This window comes from Pipistrellus kuhlii, unplaced genomic scaffold (genome assembly GCF_014108245.1).
Source record: "Pipistrellus kuhlii isolate mPipKuh1 unplaced genomic scaffold, mPipKuh1.p scaffold_m20_p_10, whole genome shotgun sequence".
Classification (NCBI taxonomy): Eukaryota; Metazoa; Chordata; class Mammalia; order Chiroptera; family Vespertilionidae; genus Pipistrellus; species Pipistrellus kuhlii.
This window is the reverse complement of record NW_023425405.1, coordinates 42,445,257-42,465,355: the sequence shown is the minus strand read 5'-3', so window position 1 is coordinate 42,465,355 and position 20,099 is coordinate 42,445,257. Positions and strand designations below refer to the sequence as shown.

Genomic DNA, 20,099 nt, shown 5'->3' with positions numbered 1-20,099 from the left:
CCCCTTCTATAATTTTCGTAATGCTGAGTACCCCTCATACTCATGAGACATAGAATTAGGCGCAGCCAAGAAAGGTGCAGTGCATATCCCCACCAAACTCCGGTGCAACGCGTATCCCCATCAAACTCTTCCCATACCCTTGGGGGTACGCGTACCACACTTTGGGAAACACTGCAGTAGAGGAATCAGTGAATAATCTAGAAATCACCATATACTTTGATTAGAGTCATGAGGGAAACATAAAAGGAGTGAACGGGTTGCAGAGAATGGGCACACGATTCAGCCTGAAGTGAGGTGTCAAAAAGGTTTCCCAGAAAAGGGGCCCTTGAATGGATTAGCTGAGCAGACAGGTGATAGATGTCACTTAAGTAGAAGGATTCACATGTGCAAAGTCATGTACATTTGAGAACATAGTAACCTAAAGAAACTAGATAGACTTGAAATCATTTGGAGAGCAAATGGTGGCAGATGGTCAACAAAATAACATTCATGTAGTGGACAATGATTGCACGTGATGACCATCCTAAACAACTCTACCATACAACTACAGAACTTGGTAAAAGACAAAACTATTCATTTCAGATCAGAGTATCTACTGGAAAATCTAAGTTACCTAGCCAAGATCAGCATCCTAGCATTTCTTTTTCAGAAAAAAAAAAAGTTAATACATTTGTGATCTGATAGGTTACAGTGAAAACATTGCAATATCTAGTCTTGGATAAATTCAAACCATCCAGAAAAGGGAAATTCTAAGGTGTTTAAAAATTGAATATAAAACTCAAATACAGGCTACATGTACAAAAGGGTTCTGCTAAGCCTGCCTGCAGTCTCTCAAATTCTAGAAATAACAGGTTCTGCCATAAGACCATTTATGTTTTTCACATAAATCATAAAGCCAAATCTGATCATGATATATATAACTTGGAGATTTCAACCTTCCCATTGAAATTTCCCCTGAATTCTTATGTAACTCTTGTTATCTCTGTATATGGTCATTCAGTAAACACATGTTTATGAAGCCACCATAAAGTATAAACTGACAATGAAAAAGTATATATTTAATAAGAAGGGATGATTGCTTATGGTTCTCAAATCAAGGAGCTCATGTCTTCAGAAATAAAAAAGAAAAAAGGATATTATACCTTGAAATATGTCACTACTTTGTAGTGCAAGGAATCACGTATGACAGAGGGTAAGAGCATGGATTGCAAAATTGATTGGATTAGTGTGGGAAATTGAGCATCGTATTAAAATGCCTGGGATCAAATCCTGTCTTTACCACATATGTGCTCTTCAGGAAGATTTCTGGGTGCTCAGCCTAAATAAAATGAGATATTTGTAGTTTCTACTTCATATAATTGTAATGGGGTTAACGGAGATAATGAATCTACAACAGTTGGATCTAAATTGGAATCTAAAGAGAGAAAACTACTTAATAATCCCCCTTTGACTTTAGACCCCCTTAACTTTGCATCTATAACCTCATTTCCTACTAGTTTTTTGTTTTTATCTTTTCTTCACTTTTGTAATTTTAACTTAAACCCAGAAACGTAGCTCTTCCTATGTAATAATCACCTATCGCCAGAGAGGGAGACAAATGCTTTGGAAAAAACCAAGAGACTGGGTTTAATTTTTGCTTTTCCACTTGTTGGTTGTGTAAATTTTAGAAAGTCACTTCACCCGGTGAGCTTCAATTTCCTCTCCTATAAAGCAAAAGGCTTATATTATTGTCATGGCTCTTCCAGCTCTAAAATGTAAAGAACTTTATTTTTTCCAAAGTCAGTGATATAAATTTAATCTTACTTGACCATCTCATACAGACTTTTTTCCAAGCTGTTCTCTTTTAGTATATTTAACTTTGTCATCTAATTCCTATCACTTTTCCTTTTCCACAAGAGTCCAAATAATGTCATCAACACCTTGTGGAAGTCGTGATCCTCCATGGCTACCACTCTTCCCTGAATGGTTCAAGTAACATTGAAAAGATTCTAGTGGAATTGCCTCTTACTGAACCTGTGATTATTCTTGGTAGGCCTTGTTCAGTTCTGAGTAACTCTATTTTAGAAAGTTACTAAAGTATGTCATACTCATTAATTTATATTTATTCTTGACTTACAGTTCCTTGCTCCTCCCTTTGCACTCTCTGTCCTCCCATTATTGATTTATCAAAGATTATTGATTACATAATTCAATGTGATTTCTTTCAGAACTGGAGGCAAACTCAATTACTATGAATATGAGTTTTCTTTTGCTCTTATTTCCTACTTTGATGTGAGATAACTTTTTCACATTATTGTATTGCTATTTTCAGGTTAGAAAACATTCTTATTGAGGAGAATGAAGAAGCAAGAGGGGTTAGGCAGGCGTCTTTCTTTTATTCACCTAGAACCAACATGCCCACCCAGTGTTTCTCTCTTCCCACTATATCTTCATCTAAAACATAATTTAAACTCAAAACAATACCAATGAGAAAAACCACTTTGCTCCATTTTCACATTCTGCCTCAGTCTTCCTAGTTCTCACAGGTTTTGCCAATCTTTTACGTTGTCCATGGAGATGCCCAAGGATTGAACATACCAACAATACTCATCCCTTGTCACTAGTTCTTTTAACACTCAAATTCCCCAGTGCACCTTCTTTAAAGATCTTGTCTTTTCTGTCATGTTGAGACTACTCTGTATTGTCGAAATTATTTTTTTAAGTCTTCCTATTTCTTTTAACCTTTTTAGAGATTCTATCTGTAAGCAATGTATCTCTACACTCAGAGCATTTTTTTTCTGAAGCATATATACCTAGACCATGTGTTTTCTTCCTCCACTCCTACTAGTAATCTAATTGGGTGACTTTCTCCCAAAATTTCACATTACTTCCCCATCCTAAAATGGTTTTTATTTTTAAAATTATGTCCAGTGTAGGAGTTCCTCTTATTCTCCCTTTTTTTCTCAGAGAAACCATATGGCAAGTACAGCAAGTCAAGAATATTTCAGATGCCCAGACAAAAAACATCCAGGTGTCAACTATCTGAACATTCCCCAACTCTAGTTTTAAGTTTTATGCTAAAAAGAAAGTTTCTGCTCATAGAAAACAGGCAGTTCCTTGTGCATACCATATTGCTTTGGTTCCTCTCTCCTTTCTTCCAACTTCAGTGTCTTTCTGAGCTTCAGACTTCAGATTCTTAATCACACAGGAGAGGATAGAAATGAAGTTATGAGAGAGAATGACCAACGTACTTAAAGTGAAAAGATCTGCTTCTAAATCCTGATTTTGCCCCACTTTTTAATCTATCATAAAAGGCCATTGTGAGTATTTAAGGGAGAACACACGCATACACACACATACACACACACACACTCACATTGTGGTTTTACGATAGAATAAATACATTTTTAAAATGCATAATCTAAACCATAAACTTTATTACTCTCTAGAAATTAAGTTAAGGTGAGTGGTGGGTGGGGGGTTTATAATCTGATGACTTCTGTGGTGATTACTTTTTACATTCAGTATTTTTACTCTTATAATCCAAGGGACTTCATTTTAAAAGGAACAGCTCACCATGATAAAAATAATTCAACACTTTGCTCTATGATTCAATATAGGTGATACAATTGAGATTATGCTATGTCCTTATTAGTGTTCCTTTCTCATGTTTCAGCTCACTGAACATGCCTCCTTTGCCTACAGTAGGTGGTAGTCGAGAGAGAGAGAGAGAGAGAGAGAGAGAGAGAGAGAGAGAGAGAGAGAGAGAGAGAGAAACTCTTTTTAAAATGATAGCAACAACTACATTTTTATCCTAATCCACTACCCTCCCAAAATGCTACTACAGCTCATTGTGCCCCTTCCCCATGTAGAGAATCTTCATCATATTGCCAGTATTGCATGCCTAGTTCATTCTCATGTACAGTCTGCCTTGCTTGTAAAATGCTCTCAGATATCCTGGAGAGGTAGACATGAAGCCACAGGATCCTATCAGCCAAAAGACATGAGCTATTTTCTTAAGCAGCTTCTCATTATGTGTTCCCTTGGAAGAACAGTTTCAGCAGTTCAGGATCCTTTCACTGTGGTTCCTAGTTGCCAGACAATGTCTCCGGGCATTTTTCTGGTGCTTTCATTCTCTGCCTCCCTGAGTGGTTCAGGTCCTGATGACTATAACTTGAAGAGGAGAAACTGCAGCATCAAAACAAGATAGCCTTACCAGTGCTGACCAGGAACTCCATAATCAAGCAAAGCCTCTGCAGACTCTCACCCCCCAATCTGCCACAGTAGTACATATTAGGAAGCCAGGTACTCAGTGGAGAAGGATTGAAAGTTCTGGCTCAGTGCTATCTTAATCAGAATGAGAAAACAAGTCTTGTTCCTATGTCTAAATGAATCCCTGTAGGCCAGGGTCTCCTGATCCTGAGGCAGGAAGAAATAAATGATATACTAGTCTTCATCCACCCACCCATCCACTGACTTCTATTCCCCAAATTGCACTCATCTCCTAAAATGTTTTTTAAAGTCTTTACCAAATGCAAAAAAAATGTAAGAAATGGTTGATTCTTAAATTTGCATTATACGGCATGCTAAGAACCAGATTTTTCTAACTGATCATTTGTAGTTAAGTAAAAGGAACAAAGATTTGAAAAAAATATAGAAAACATTTTTGGTAGCTCCAGGCTCTACTGGAAGTATTAGTTGTATAGCAGTCCAGATCTCCAAAAACCTGCTGTGTGGTTGTGTGTGAACCCGCCAGGACTCAGATGATTAAGTAGTACTCAGAGGTCCGTTGTTTCACATGATTTGTGCTTTTTGCTAACAGCTACCTATTTCAAGCTGTGCTTCCTACATGTCAAAATATCAACCCGAAACCATAATTTCTAGAAGGAAAATTTGAAAACACTCTATAAAGTATATAGGAATATTTAATGTGTTTTCTGATTAAACTCCACTTTGTATATTATGTGATTTGACTAAAGTCAGTATAGAGATAGACGTGTTCAGAATATGTGGGGTAGCCATGAAAAATAAAAACATTATATATATTTGAGATTTTATATATATTTATATTTGATTCTGTAATAAATAAAAATAGAGAAACATTATTGTTAGGTGCATGATAAGAAATTTAAGCACTTCATTCAGAATAAGTTTTAAACATTTTGAAAGAGATGGTTCTTTCTTGGCAAGATCCTCAATGTTTCTGTATTTGCTTTATAATCTAAAATACAATAATGACAACATTTGTATGCTTTCCTTTCACACTGTTCAAACAGAAAAAAATGTTTTAAAAGAAAATACTGGTCAAGTTCTTCAGAAGTTTAGAAAAGTATATGCCTAAAATTTGGGGTGGACCAAATAGAATTGATTTTTTTTTTTTTAACTTAACCTAGATAATAAATGTCTCATTTGAACTGTCCATGTGGCATACAGTTCCCAAATTAAGGTCTTTCAGAAGTTGCCGGTTTTAGCAAAAGAGGGGGAAGTGAGAATTCGACAACATCCAGGCTACAGCCAAACTGTCTAAAAACTGAACTTGGCCGGTTCCCTGTAGCTCATTGTTTGGCCGAGTTTTCAGAGAACCCCGCACAGTTCAAACAAACACGCCGAGGACACCTGAACAAGAGCAATCCTAGCCAGGGGTCTAGCATAATGTTGGGAAGGAGAGGAGCAGGGAATCCTCATTGTTCTACCATGTCCTTTCCCAGTCCATAAACGACCTGCCTGGAACCCGCTCCCTCCTATCCAACATAAAGTATCCAGAAGAGTCGAGTGTTCTGGAGGTGACAAAGGCGCTGGGCCAACAGTCTGGTCCTCTGTGCTTTTTCTGTCCCCGGGTTTTCTAACCCACGCGCTCCCCTCCCCTTGCTCCCTCCTCCAGGTGGCAAACCTGCTCAGGCTCTTCCAGATCCCGCAGATCAGCTACGCCTCCACCAGCGCCAAGCTCAGCGACAAGTCCCGCTACGACTACTTCGCCAGGACCGTGCCCCCGGACTTCTACCAGGCCAAGGCCATGGCCGAGATCCTGCGCTTCTTCAACTGGACCTACGTGTCCACCGTGGCCTCGGAGGGCGACTACGGCGAGACGGGCATCGAGGCCTTCGAGCAGGAGGCCCGCCTGCGCAACATCTGCATCGCCACGGCCGAGAAGGTGGGCCGCTCCAACATCCGCAAGTCCTACGACAGCGTGGTCCGCGAGCTGCTGCAGAAGCCCAACGCGCGCGTCGTGGTCCTCTTCATGCGCGGGGACGACTCCCGCGAGCTCATCGCCGCCGCCAGCCGCGCCAACGCCTCCTTCACCTGGGTGGCCAGCGACGGCTGGGGCGCGCAGGAGAGCATCGTCAAAGGCAGCGAGCACGTGGCCGACGGGGCCATCACCCTGGAGCTGGCCTCGCAGCGCGTCCGCCAGTTCGACCGCTATTTCCAGGGCCTCAGCCCCTACACCAACCACCGCAACCCCTGGTTCCGGGACTTCTGGGAGCAGAAGTTCCAGTGCAGCCTGCAGAGCAAGCGCAACCACCACCCGCGCCCCTGCGACAAGCACCTGGCCCTGGACAGCAGCAACTACGAGCAAGAGTCCAAGATCATGTTCGTGGTGAACGCGGTCTACGCCATGGCCCACGCCCTGCACAAAATGCAGCGCACCCTCTGCCCCAACACCACCAAGCTGTGCGACGCTATGAAGGTCCTGGACGGGAAGAAGCTGTACAAGGATTACTTGCTGAAAATCAACTTCACAGGTAAGCAAAGGGGCCTGGGCTCCTCTTCTAGGGTGCAAGCAGGGATATCCAACAGGAAGCAGATACCTCGACCCAGAAATGGTTTCCCAGCCACAGAAAGGGTTTAGCCTGTTCAGCAGACATTCCCTGGTGCAATACGATGGCTCTTTGATGTTCTTTTTATTTTTTTTATTTTTATTTTTTTTTAGTGAATGTCTCGGCTGGTCCCCTGTATGACATGGAAAGGCCCCCTAGGCAGGGCTGACTATGGCAGCTGCCGGATGTGAGCTATGCTACATTCACTCTTCCTTGTTGTTCCCTGTACAATGTGACAACAGGGATCGGGGCATTTAATCTTCCTTAGCAGAACTGACAGCTCTCTAAGGAACATGAACTTCCAAGGCTTCCTTGTGGCTAATTTGAGCAAAAGAATCTCATAACTTTCACTGTAGGTGAGAGAAAAACATACACTCTTTTCGGGAGTACTGAGGGGGCAGCGGAGGGAAAGATACTCAGGCCATGAAGATGTCCGGGCATTTGAGGTTATTTCTTCTGCAATATAGAAACATTTCCATGTCGGCATTCATAGTTCAGAATTTTCTTAAATTACCTTATGAAAGGGAACTTTTTTTTCCCTGGGAGCCTGAGTATAGGCAAATTGAAGACTGATGGAGGTCATTTTGACTCAGTAGTGAACATGTAAAAGTGTGTTTAAAGTGGGTTTTGCTGCCTCTCTGTTTACTTCTAAATATGATCTAAATATTTCTAAATATAATATCGCATTTTATGCATAACTAACATATAAGAAGCATGAAATCTTTACTATACCATTCTCTAGTAAGATGCAAGCAATATTAGTGCATTAAAACACTGGTTCTGGGGACTTTAGCTTAATTCTAAATGATTAAATGGTACATAATATTAGTGGGCACAAAAGATTTTTATGTCAAAAAATATTACAGTGATAAAATGCTTCCAATTTGCCTAAATTGCTAATAATGTCCCATGGCACTGAGGTATCACTCTAGTCTGCACAGTCTGTTCCAATTAATTTATCATTTAAGACAGGAACGTGTATACGCTCAAATCATACCATCACTGGAGCAAGAGGCAGTCCTCAGATCTCCCTCATAGGTGATCACTCAGAAGTCAATTGGTCTGAAAAATCACTGGTAATACTAAGAGAGGATCCCATGACTATTGTTTTCTATTTTAGAATTCTAACCCCTAAACCAGCCTTGAAAAACAATTACAAAAACGACCAGCCTTCATTCTTGCACACCTTTTCTTCATTTTACCCACAGGGAGCCAAAAGTAGCAGAAATCAATTACGTCAATATTCCTTCCTACCCATCTGGCAGATGTCATCTCTTAACATTAGAATGACTTTTATAGGTGGTAAAGATGAAACCTTTTCTGTGCTCTGTATTCCCACATTTGTTTTTATCTCAGAATAACAGGTAAGTTCCCACTGACATCTCCGGAAAACAAGAATGAACCACAGAGTCAGTAAAAAAAAGAATAGCTTTACCCTAAATATAAATGAATTCTCGGGTATCTATAAATCACATCTACAATGCACTTAATTCTTAAGGATGAATAAGATAAGCATCCTTCTCTCCCTTTTAGACTACCTTGGAGTAATCACTTATCTTTATTCACCATGTGCATCTATTAATTTTGTTATTCTAGTTCATTCCTTATTCCTGAGCATGCAAATATATCTACTCATCAAAAAGCTCAGAGAAATGGAACTCTTAAATCTCAGGGAGCCCTCTGAAGGTGTTTTATGTAACCAAAATATTTCTCTTCATTCCTTGACATTTGAGTAAAAAATGCTAAAGAAAATAGAGAAGTAAGGCCATTATTTAGATTTTTAAAAAGTTGGTTTTGTGTATTTTTGTTTGTTTCATTTTGGTCTGCTTTGTTCAGTAACTGACTTTGATTCTACAATTTGGCTTGCCGTGTAGACCTGACCAGGAAGTGGCATTTCCATTTTCTCACTTTGTCTGTCATTACCAGTCATTCTCCAACTAAGAAGAGAGTAAAAGGGTGGAAAACAGATTTAGGCCCTGACTGGGTAGCTCAGTTGGTTAGAGCAGCATCCCGACAATACTCCAAGGTTTCTCAAATCCTATATAATAAAAGCCTAATATGCAAATCAACCGAATGGGGGAACAACCAGTCAGCATGGGGAAGGGCTGGCCATCCAAGGCCAGTGCCAGCAGGCAGAGGGAGGGGGACTGAGGTGACCAGCAGTGGCAGAGGGGCAATTGGGAGGCAGGGCCAGCAGCGCCATCCCCTGATTGGCCCACAGATCATCTTCCATGAGGGAGACCAGACTGTCAGACATCTCCCAAGGGCTCCTGGTTTGTGAGAGGGTGCAGGCTGGGCTGAGGGACCCCCAACCCCAACTGTACAAATTTTCATGCACCAGGCCTCTAGTCAATAAAAAATAAAAAAATAAAAACAGATTTAAACTACAGAAAAGAGAGGGAATTTAGTTTGGCCACCAGGTAAATATGAGGATTGGACCAAAAAATGCATTACTTTAGGAGGATACCAAGATGCTAAAATTGCTAAAAATGTACATTAACATGTCCTACAAGGCCCTACCTGATCTGATCCCTCGCTGACTCTTACTGCTCTTCTGTCATCTCCTTTTACTCGCCCTCATTCTCATTTCATTCCAGCACCCTTGTTTCCAAATGTAGGGATTTTTCACTGGCAGTTCTCTGCTCCTAATGTCTTTCTCCAGATACCTCCTATGGCTAACTAATTCCCTTACTCCCTTCAAGCCTTTCCATAAATGTTAGCTTCCAATGAGGCCCACCTGGAAACCTTCTTAAAACTTTGATGTACTGTACTAACCCCACCACAGGTGCTCCATTACCCTTTAACCTGCTCTACTTTTTTTTTTTTAACACCACAATTTTTTTCTTCTTTTTTCATATCACATCATTTATTATTTTCATGTTTATTCTTTCTGATTTGATGTTCATGCTTGAATATAAACTCCATGAAAAAAGGATCATTATCAGTTTTGTTCACTGATGTATCCCAAATATAATGGGCACTCAGTGAATATTTGTTGATTATGAATAGCACTCATATCTCCTTCTCTAGCTCCATTACTAAATCGTGAGCTTTTCCTAAGGCAGAGAATGTCTCATCTCTGATCTCAAACACCCAATACAATTTCTGGAACAGAGTGGGCATTATATAAACGTTTCCTGAATAAATAGAGGATGAGAAAATACATAAATTTATAATGTTATTCTCTTTTTTGAAAATTTAAATGTATGTGTTTTGTTCATTAACAAATGAATTTTGTGATAGAATTTCTAGAATGACTTACTTTGTATGTGTGTTTTTTTAACCTACACACTGTCCTTTAGTTACATACTATCATTGTATTTGAAAGAGAGAAATCTAAAATCGAACAACATTAGTGCCGAAGGTCATATCTATTACTCTTTTATAGAAGATGCCCCAAAACTGAAAGTGACTTGCCCCAGGTTATCCATCATCTGGCTAGGGGCAGAGGCCAAGACTCAACTCCAAGGCACTGAACCCAGAGTTGCTTTTGTGCATAAACAAGGAGCCTGGGACATAGAGGATTTGATCCCAATCTCCTACCATAGTTTCTGTCACACACGAGGTAGTAATGGAATGTTTATTGAAAGAATGAAAGGCTATCAATCAATAGGTTTGAAATATGTTTCTCTTTGTGCTCCTTTTTTATTTATTCTCCCCTTAATGCTCCTGGGCCACTTTTTCAATTATTTGGAACTCGGGTGGTTCATATACACCCATACTTTGGAAGCTGAGCCATATAATATATATCTTAGGGTTTTTAAATAAAAGTTTCAAAGCATTTTTTATTAGTATTTGTTTTTCATCTGAATGGGCCATGTCATTCAGAATTCTAAAGTAAACATTTAAATGAGAATTGGTTGGTGTCATGTGGCTTTTCAAACTTGCTTTGAATAAAATTTCATGAGCTCATTCTGTAAAAGGAACCCTTAAACTACTCTAGACAGTTAAAAGCAGAGGAAACAGAAAAGGATGTTACACATTTAAAGAAATGCAATATCACTGTCATTTTGTATGCTCACAGTACAGTATAATTTCTCTCACATTTTGTTCTGAGACCAGTTCCAGAAAGTGGAATAGAACAAAATGATAGAGTTAGTCACAAAAGGCCTTCCTCAAAGATGAACTTGCCCCTACTCCTCACTTTACAGAGGTGGAAATTCAGAACGGCAGTATTATTATCTTCACTACTGACGCACATAAAAGCCAGCTCCGCTGTCAGGGTGAGGTGGCAGCCAGAGTACATACAATTCAAAAGAAAGAGTTCCCACTTACTGAACACAGTGCCAGTGGTGCTCCAAGATACATCCCAGGTCCAGTAGAATTCCCGTATCTTGGGATTAACACATATGACATTCCTCTGAGTGATTTGCAGGGTTGGGTGAAAATGCTGGATAATGGAGAAATTGAGAATTTGACATTAGGAAATTTATCAAGACCACATAATAGGTGATAGGCCAAACCATCCAGGTCCTGATGCAGTCATTCATTCCCCAGATATTTTTAGACCTGGGCACCTAACAGTAAACAAGAGGCAGGGCTGCTGCGTGGAGCTTCACCAGCATCAAGCGCCAGAGCAGGATGATGGGGCTCCAGGATTAGGCTCTTGAGTTCTGTTTCAGTTTTCATTTTCATTTTAGATTAGAAAAAAGATTTCAGTTTCAATTTAGACTATGTATCTTATGCCTAGAAGGAATCTAGACTCGCTGTACAAATCGTACTCCAATGGCTTGACTTACAGGCAAGAAGGACAACTTCCTGTTACTGCTAGACTGGTGCTCATACTAGGATTGGGTAATGGAACACAGCTCGTATAGTGTTTTTGTTCATTTAGTTCACTGCTTTTCTTCTTCATCTTTTTTTTTTTTTTTTTTCTTCTTCACACTCATCACTTAGTACCAGCAAAAGAGATAGACTACAAGATCAGAGAAGACCTGAAGCCTGGAAAAGATGGCCCAGCTTTGTTTTACATGTATAGTTCTCCACACCTGGGAGGGGGGCAGATGGGTAGTCTAGTTGGTACAAGGATGGCTCCTGCTATGAGGCCGGGAAGGGCAGATTTTCTGGGACACTCACTCCAAGGAATCTGTTCAAGCTGGCGCTGACCCAGCAAGGCTCTCCTCTTGAAAAGTTCAGGGCCATCCAAGGCACAGTGAGGAAGCCAAAATGGTAATGGCCACATCTTTAGATGAATGGGCTTTGAAGTCCCTGAAAGAGCAAACTGCTCTTGATCTTGCTTCCTCCCCTGGAACATTTGTAGTTCCCACAAAAGCACAGAAACTTGTTCCAGCTCTGCTGATCAAAAGCATTTCCAAAACACAGAGATAAATATCCTGTACTTCTTTTCTCCCTTTTCTTCCTGATCAGCTTCCTGGGGTCACAAGAATATGATTTAAACCCCCAAAGGCCACCACTAATGTGGTAGCTTACTTGTGTATGCACTGTGCCTCCATGCTCTGGTGTCTTAGAAGCCTGAGAAGTGATTCTCATTTTCAGGTCACACAGTGGAGAACAGGAGCCTCTAGAAACATAATTTTCCACTTTAGCCTGAGCTTCCTGCTGTTGCTGCTTGTTACTGTTATTATTATCATACTAGAGGTCCAGTGCACAAATTTGTGCATGGGGGGAGGACCCATGGGAGGTTGGCTGGCCGGGGGAAGGAACCACAGGAGGTTGGCTGGTAGCTCCAAGGAGGGAGCTGGCCCTTGTCCCCATGGGAAAGGGGCCACATCCACTGCCACCTTTGCCACAGTTTCCTGTCCCAGCCCAGGGCTCAAAGGCCCCTGTGGGGTCGGGAGAGGAGACAAAGGTCACCGGGCAAGGCGCAGAAGGAATGGATGCTGGATGTCAATGCCACCCCACCACCATGTGGTTCCCCACCTCCCCCACACCTTCTTCCCTCACTGCCACGCCACCCCCACAATGTGTGGGTGACCCCAGGAAAGGCAGAGGATGGGAGTGAGAAAAATCCTTGTGTTGAGGGCTGACTTTCAATATTTCAATATTGCACCAAGAGAGCTGCTCTGTTAAGTATGAAATCCTGACCCAGAAGCAGGTAATCTATTAATGGTTTAGCACCAGGGACCCATGGGAGTCATCCAGCAGAGTGGAAGGACCACAGGCAGTTGGCCGGCCATGGGAGGTTGGCTTTGGGAACACACTGACCACAGGGGGCCAGCTCCTGCATTGAGCATCTCCACCCTGATGGTCAGTGCACATCATAGTGACTGGTCGACTGGTCGTTCTGATCATTTCAGTCATTTTGGTCATTCAGTCAAATGCTTGGGTTTTTATAGAGAGAGATAGTTGTTATTATGACTATTAGTATTTAATAACCTTAATTTATCTTGATTCATTTGAAGAGCCATCCTGTCTATGAAGCAGTAAAGAGTAATCACCCTCAATAAAGTATGTAAGAAATGGATGCTATCACCTTGTTTGTCAGGAAATAGCATGATAAATATACTACTTCCTAGCCTTGGCCAGTTGGTTGGAGCATCATCTTATACACCAAAAAGTTTCATGTTCAATTCCCAGGTAGGGCACACACCTAGGTTGCGAGTTTTATTCCCAGTTGGGGCATGTATGGGAGGAAACCTATTAAGGTTTATTTTTCATATCGATGTTTCTCTCTCTCTTTTTCTCCTTTTCTTCCTCTCTAAAATCAAGTTGTTGTTTTTTTAAAAAAAACATATCCTCTGGTGAGGATGGATTTTTTTTTTCCTAGATATTTTCAGACTTTTTGGATATTGTCTGGAGATTGAACAAAATATAGAGTACTTAAAAAAAAAAAAAAAAACTATGACGAATATATAGTTTAAAAGTAAGGTTAGCCTATATTCCTGACCTTTGGGACACCGGGCATTCTCCCATAGTAAACTAGTCTTCTAAAGGCTTCCAATCTCTGTTGCATTAGAAACACCTTTTCCCACTTCCATATACCTCTTTATCCTCAACAGGACATTAGAAAGCCAAAATAAAGAAAGCAATTACTTACAAGTGATTCAGAAAAAAAACTCCTATTCTATTGGCACTTAGCTCAGCTCATTGTGCGCAGTTGCAGTAATAAACAATTGCCCCCAAAAGTTCATTATCCAAAAAAGGAAGATTTTAACTCTTTCATTAATTGCCATAATGGGATCTTCAATAAAGAATGACTCATAGCAAAGGCCTCCAATTTTAAACTTTGCTCCTTCCTCTGAGAGCATCAAAATTGTACTAGATCAAGGGTCACAATTATCATACTGTCATTTCCAAAAATCAATAGTAAAAAAATAAATTTGCAAAAAAAATAAATAAAAATCAGGCTACAGGTCACTTATCTTAAATGCTGTTTAGTAAGGCTGCATTTTTCTTCCCTGTCACCCATTCTTTCATTCCAATTACAAAACTCCATACTTAATTAAAAGTAAATTGATATTTTTAAAAAAGGGAAAATATACTGGGTCTGAAACTTCCAGAATTTCCATCCCAGACCATACTAGCGTTAGGGGTTTGTTTCTTTGGTGTACTTGAAAGTTATTCTTGTTGTGCTCATGTTGTTGGGTGGTGACAATAATTTGCTATATATCAATTTTTTTCTAAAACAAATTAAAAATACTATTGGCACTTTCATAAATGAGAACTTAAGAATTTTCTATCACAAACCTTTGTTTATATAGGCTATCCAGTGACCAATAATCACATGTTAATACTGTATCAGCTTCTTAGGGCACCTAAAAAATGTTTTCTCTACCTAACGTGCTTATAGTCTAATTAGTTCAATTTTAACAAAAGTAGAAAACATAAAAATTAACCTTTTTCAGTCATCAAAAAGAAAGCCTTTGGGTAATGCAGTTATTTATATCCTCTTCATTTTTATTTATTAAAAACTCTATGTCATCTCCAGGAATATTTTAAACAGAAAAAAAATGTAAATAAAATGCTTCTAAAAGGAAAGTAAAAGTGGCAACTTCCAGAGATATTTCCTTACCTGCATTTGCCTGCCCATATTCTCCCTATGAACTTATGTGATAATCCTTCTCCATTTAACTCCTCCCTTTTCAGTGCAGACATTTAAGTTATTTTACCTTTTGTCTTGCAAGGGCCTTTGCTGCTGAATGAATCCAGTAGCTAAACAGTATTTTATAAAAGAAAATTAATGTATTCCTTGTTTTCTTTTCCTTTGGAATGTTATATCATAATTTTATTTAAAATATTATAGCAATATTTAGGATACTGACAGACACTTTCAAAAATGAAATGAGATCAATTAATTTGACAACAGAAGTAAGAAAACAAGAGGTTGATATGCCAACCTTCTACTCCTTTTTACTGGCATCTACAGTTTAAATTTAGTCATTAAAACTACAGAGATTGAATGAATACAGTTCCATTTTTGGGCAAGCTCATCCCATGTAATAGTTAACTATCAGGCCGCAATGTGCCAAGCGTTTATTTCCTTGTTCCTCGTGTTTGATGGCCCATCACAAGAGCTTATTCAACAAGAAACTAAAATGAATACATTGCCCCAAATTCAGAATCCGAATGATAGTTGTGAAGATGCATCTCACTCATCACTTTGTCATTTTTAAAACACTTGAAACACTCTATTAGATTCTTACTACAACCCTGTAAACTAGGTTGAGTAGATGTTATTAGTCCTCATTTTATAGATGAGAAAGTGGAGGGTGGGAGAGGCACAGTGGCCCCACCAAGGTCAAAGAAAAAAGAACCCTCCTGGGTTAGATTCATGAGTTTTGATCATTATCCAGTGATACATCCCCTCAACTTCCCAGGACAGAGGCATATAGTGATCCCAGTCTAATGAAACAGAAAAATGTGACTAGAGGCAAAATTAGCCTGGTTATGCTTGTTGTTGGCAAGTCTTAAAAGAATATTGGCACACATCAGAACAAGAGACTGAACCAGAATAGTTCATATTTATTCTAGATCTAAGGCTGCATGGCTCTGTGGCTTGGGGCAAGTCGACTAGCCACTCCTGGATCCATCTGTTAATATTTAGAAACTCTACATACATGTTGAGTGCCAAATAGAACTAGAGATACAGTAATTTTGTTCTTACCTTTCACATGACTAAGGTATTCCTGGGAGGATTAAAATTTCTGGTAGTAGTTGAAGAGAATGGTAATCCCCATTCCACTCACACTGGAAAGACTTCCCTGAAGGAGATGGGATTAGCAGTGAATTTGAAATAACCATGTAAATTTCATGTAGTCATTCAGCATTTATTGCTGATCTCTACATCAGAAGTTAAGCAGTGAAACCTAACAAAGGCCCTACCCTACAAAGCTTACATTCCATAAACTAGAGGCCTGGTGCACAAAATTTGTGCCAGGTAGGCCTGGCTGGTGATCGGGGCTGATTGGGGCCCTCTGGCTGCTGGCCATGGCCTTCCTTTGTTCTGCACCACCTCCCGGTGGTCAGTGCACTCATAGCGAGCAATCGAACTCCTGGTTGGTTGAACTCCCAAGGGGACAATTTGCATATTAGCCTTTTATTATATAGGACAAGCCAGTAAGTATACAGTGTGTCATATGGCGGTATATGCCATAAGAAAAAGAAAGCAGAGTGAGTGGACAGGGAGTCCCAGGTGTGTGTGTGTGGAAGTTGAGTGGGATAAGTTACTGTTTTATAAGAGGTGGTCAGGGGAAACTTCACTGATGATTGGATATATGAGCAGAGACCTGAAGGAAGTAGGGAATAGCCGTGTGGAAATAATGAGGAAGAGCATTGCCAGGAAGGACATAATAAGGCCAGAGGTGAGAGGCCTGCTTGATGTATTCCGGGGACGCACAGAGGCCAGTGTGGCTGGATGGAGTTCACATGGAAGAAAGAGAAGAGGTGAGGTCAGAGAGGTGGTGGGGTCCAGGTCCTGGGGGACCCTGTAAGGATTTTGGCTTCCACTCTGTTCGATTAGAAGCTGTTAGGAGGCTCTGAGAAGAAAGTGACAGGAACAATATAGAAGATTTAGAATAGAGCACATTTTAAAATTACGGTTACACACCCAAAAAGCTAATAAACCTAAAGAGGCCTGTCAATGTTGACATCCTAATATGTATCTTTCACAAATACAGAGGAGTCTAAGACATGTTAATTTCTAAAGAGCAAGCCTTTTGTTAAAATCTCCAAGGTGCTCAATTAGAACCAGAATCAATTCTCTCCATTTTGCATCACCAGCTGAACACACACGGATTTTCTTTTCACATTGTTGTGATTTTTATGCTCCGGACTCAAGATTGGACAAAAGCACTTATGAAAATAGCAGTGTGTTTCTATAGAACCTTGTACCCTCACAGCCAGACTTCCTACCGTACAATTCTGACGATAGCTACAAAAAGAAAGAGAAAACCGCTGAGTGAGGTTTGCTTTGCCCCAAACACTGTGGTGATAACAGGATATTCTCTCTGTAAACCTGTCTTCCCAGTGCACAGAGCCCCTCATCTAATTGTGTTACTGCAGGCAATCCTCAAGTTGTTCTGGCCTCATGCACTTCCTGGACATAACAGTGATAGCAAGGTGGCCTATTTCTATCCCCATCACAATTTATTATTAATGATAGACCATCATAAAACGTTATGGGCTTCATTGATCAAAGTATTAAGTCATTTCTGCAACACTTACTGAAGCATCTTTCTTATGTTAGACACTGGAGAGGGGAAAGGGGACAAAGGAAAAAGATGTGATCACTACCCTCCAACAACCACTACTCTGGGAGAGGCAAGTATATATCTTGCAACATAATGTGAGACAGGATGCATTAAGGGCCATAAAAGAAGTATTAGGGCAATAAAATCACCTGATTGGTAATTTACATTTTAAAAATATACTTGTACAGTGCTCGCTGGTGTGGCTCGCTGGTATGGCTCAGTTGGTTGAGCATTGGCTCGTGCAGCAAAACGTTGCCTGTTTGATTCCAGGTCAGGGCACATGCCCAGGTTGCAGGCTCGATCCCCAGTAGGGGGCATGCAGGAGGCAGGTGATTGATGTTTCACTCTCACATTGACATTTTTTTCTCTCTCCTTCTCTCTCCCTCTTTCTCTCTCTCCCTTTCCCTTCCTCTCTCTCTAAAATGAATAAAAACATATTTTTTAAAAAAATCTTTTTCGAAAAGAAGTTCTCCTCCGCCCAGAAAACTGTAATTAAAACACTCCTTTGTCACATACAAACAATCACATAAAAACACACTCCCTGGAATAAGTTCCTATCTTTTTACACAACATCACCACAGAATAGTGCCTCTATCTTTCAGTAACACTAAAACAAAGGATCATTTTTCCCTACTTCATAAAAAATTAATCTAGTCAATGCTGTTTCTTGTCCTGTGGGAGCATCTTTAATCTATACAGGCCAGTGTCATTTTTCCTGTTTGTTTGGAGCTCATAATAAAATTGCCCAGAACATCTAGTTTCACGTGAATAGCTCATCATAAGGGAAATATTAGGGAAGAAGTAGGAAAGGGAGAGCAGAAACTGACAGCAACTTATTTCAACTATAAATTTTTGTTTATGGCAGACGAGGTGCCATCCAATTGCTTCATGTGCCAGCATTAGAGTAAAAGTTCATGATAAGGGACAAGAGTAAATTTGCTCAAGGGCCAGAAAAAAGACATTTAGTTTTATGTCTTTTTAAATTGTTTTCATATTGGCAATACAAAGAATCAACTTTTGAACTTCAAGCCATTTTTAGCCTCATCCCAAAAGAACTAATAAAAGCAATTAAATCACACCATGAACCATTTTTGTTTTTCTATCTTAGGTATATGATTTTCCCTACCTGCTTTGGCAAAATGGGAAGGAACTTTTAAGGTTAGTCAAAGTTATTGAGGTGTTGGGTTTTATTTTAATTTAATATAATTATCAGTGTTTAAGGTATACTGCTTACGTATTTTAAAAGAGATAAAATTGGAATCGCTTTGATTGAATTCAGGAGGTGCTGGGTATGAGCAATTGTATCTGGTTACCATGTCCACAACCATTGTAGTTTATTAGTTTGAAGTGTCTTTATGAAAATTATTTTCCCCATTTTAAAAGGTAAAAAGTAGTGAGAATATTAAAATTGTTAGTAAGGAGAAATATATATCAGGGAGGCATGAGACAACTGTTACTAAGTGCCGAGAAACATGCCCAGTTTTGCTATGCACAGAGAGGAGGCATTGGAGAACTGAGCTGATTATCAGTAACAAAGAGTGACTCAACATTTGGGAAAAGCCTATGCACCTGTGCATCAAGAGACAAGGAGAAGCAGCTATGAAAAGAGGTAACTTTGGAATATGTGGCTATTGAACTGGTATTTACCTTTGATGCCTGTTAACTTTTGTGTTAACCCAAAAAGATGCTAGAATTACACCCAAGAACTGAAAAGTGACTCTTTGTAAAAGGATTACTGTTGAAACTTTTGTTTCAAGCCACAGGTGGTTCAATGGTTTCAAAAGCCACTTGACTCTTAACAGAGTCAAAGTGAGCATCAACGTTGTGAAGGACAACTGAGCTGCTGAAAAGGTCTTCCCAGCATTTCCAGGGATCATTGAGACTAATCCCATCCCAGCAGATTTTTGATATGGAAAAACTGATCTTTTTGGGAAGAGAATGATATGCCCATTTTATCACTTATGTGTTTAGTAGAAATGGAATTATAGACATAAACTCCTCCCAATCGCTTTGGACTTAGAACCAAAGGAATTTCTGAACAGCTTTTTGGAGACTAGCTCATTCATATGTAGACAACCGGATTGCTCTATATAATAATCAGCTAAACTTCTGATTCACACCCTTAATATATATATATATATATATATATATATATATATATATATATATAATTTATTTTTTACAGAGATAAAGAGAGAGGGATAGAGAGTTGGAAACATCAATGAGAGAGAAATATTGATCAGCTGCCTCTTGCACAACCCCGACTGGGAATGTGCCCACAACCAAGGTGCATGCCCTTGACTGGAATCGAACCTGGGACCTTTTAGTCTGCAGGCCAATGCTCTATCCACTGAGCCAAACTGGTTTTGGCTCACACCCTTATTTTGAATGATTTGGAGGGCACTATATTTACATTTTTATTTTATTTTCAAGATATCATTTAGTGAAGAGAATGAAGTCTAATCACAGTGCCCCTCATTATTATCAGAATTCTGAGTTATTTCAGAATTGCAAGACTACCCTCCCCAATTTAAAAGTACAACATAGAAATAAATTTCATTGTGTTTCGTGTAACAGAATCTATACTCATCTGCTAAATGTGCAAAATTCTCTCCATAAAGCTAATTAACTAGATAAAAGGTCCATATCAGGCTTG

At 39.7% G+C, this 20,099-nt stretch overlaps 1 protein-coding gene across 1 annotated transcript in view; it reads left to right on the top strand.

Annotated features, from left to right (window-relative positions):
- Positions 1 to 20,099, top strand: part of GRM3 (glutamate metabotropic receptor 3) — a 176,242-nt gene that overhangs the window by 111,614 nt on the left and 44,529 nt on the right. Inside the window, exon 3 of the mRNA XM_036429551.2 lies at positions 5,861 to 6,719. Coding sequence (XP_036285444.1) covers positions 5,861 to 6,719 — 859 coding nt within the window. The remainder of the gene's footprint in view (positions 1 to 5,860; positions 6,720 to 20,099) is intronic.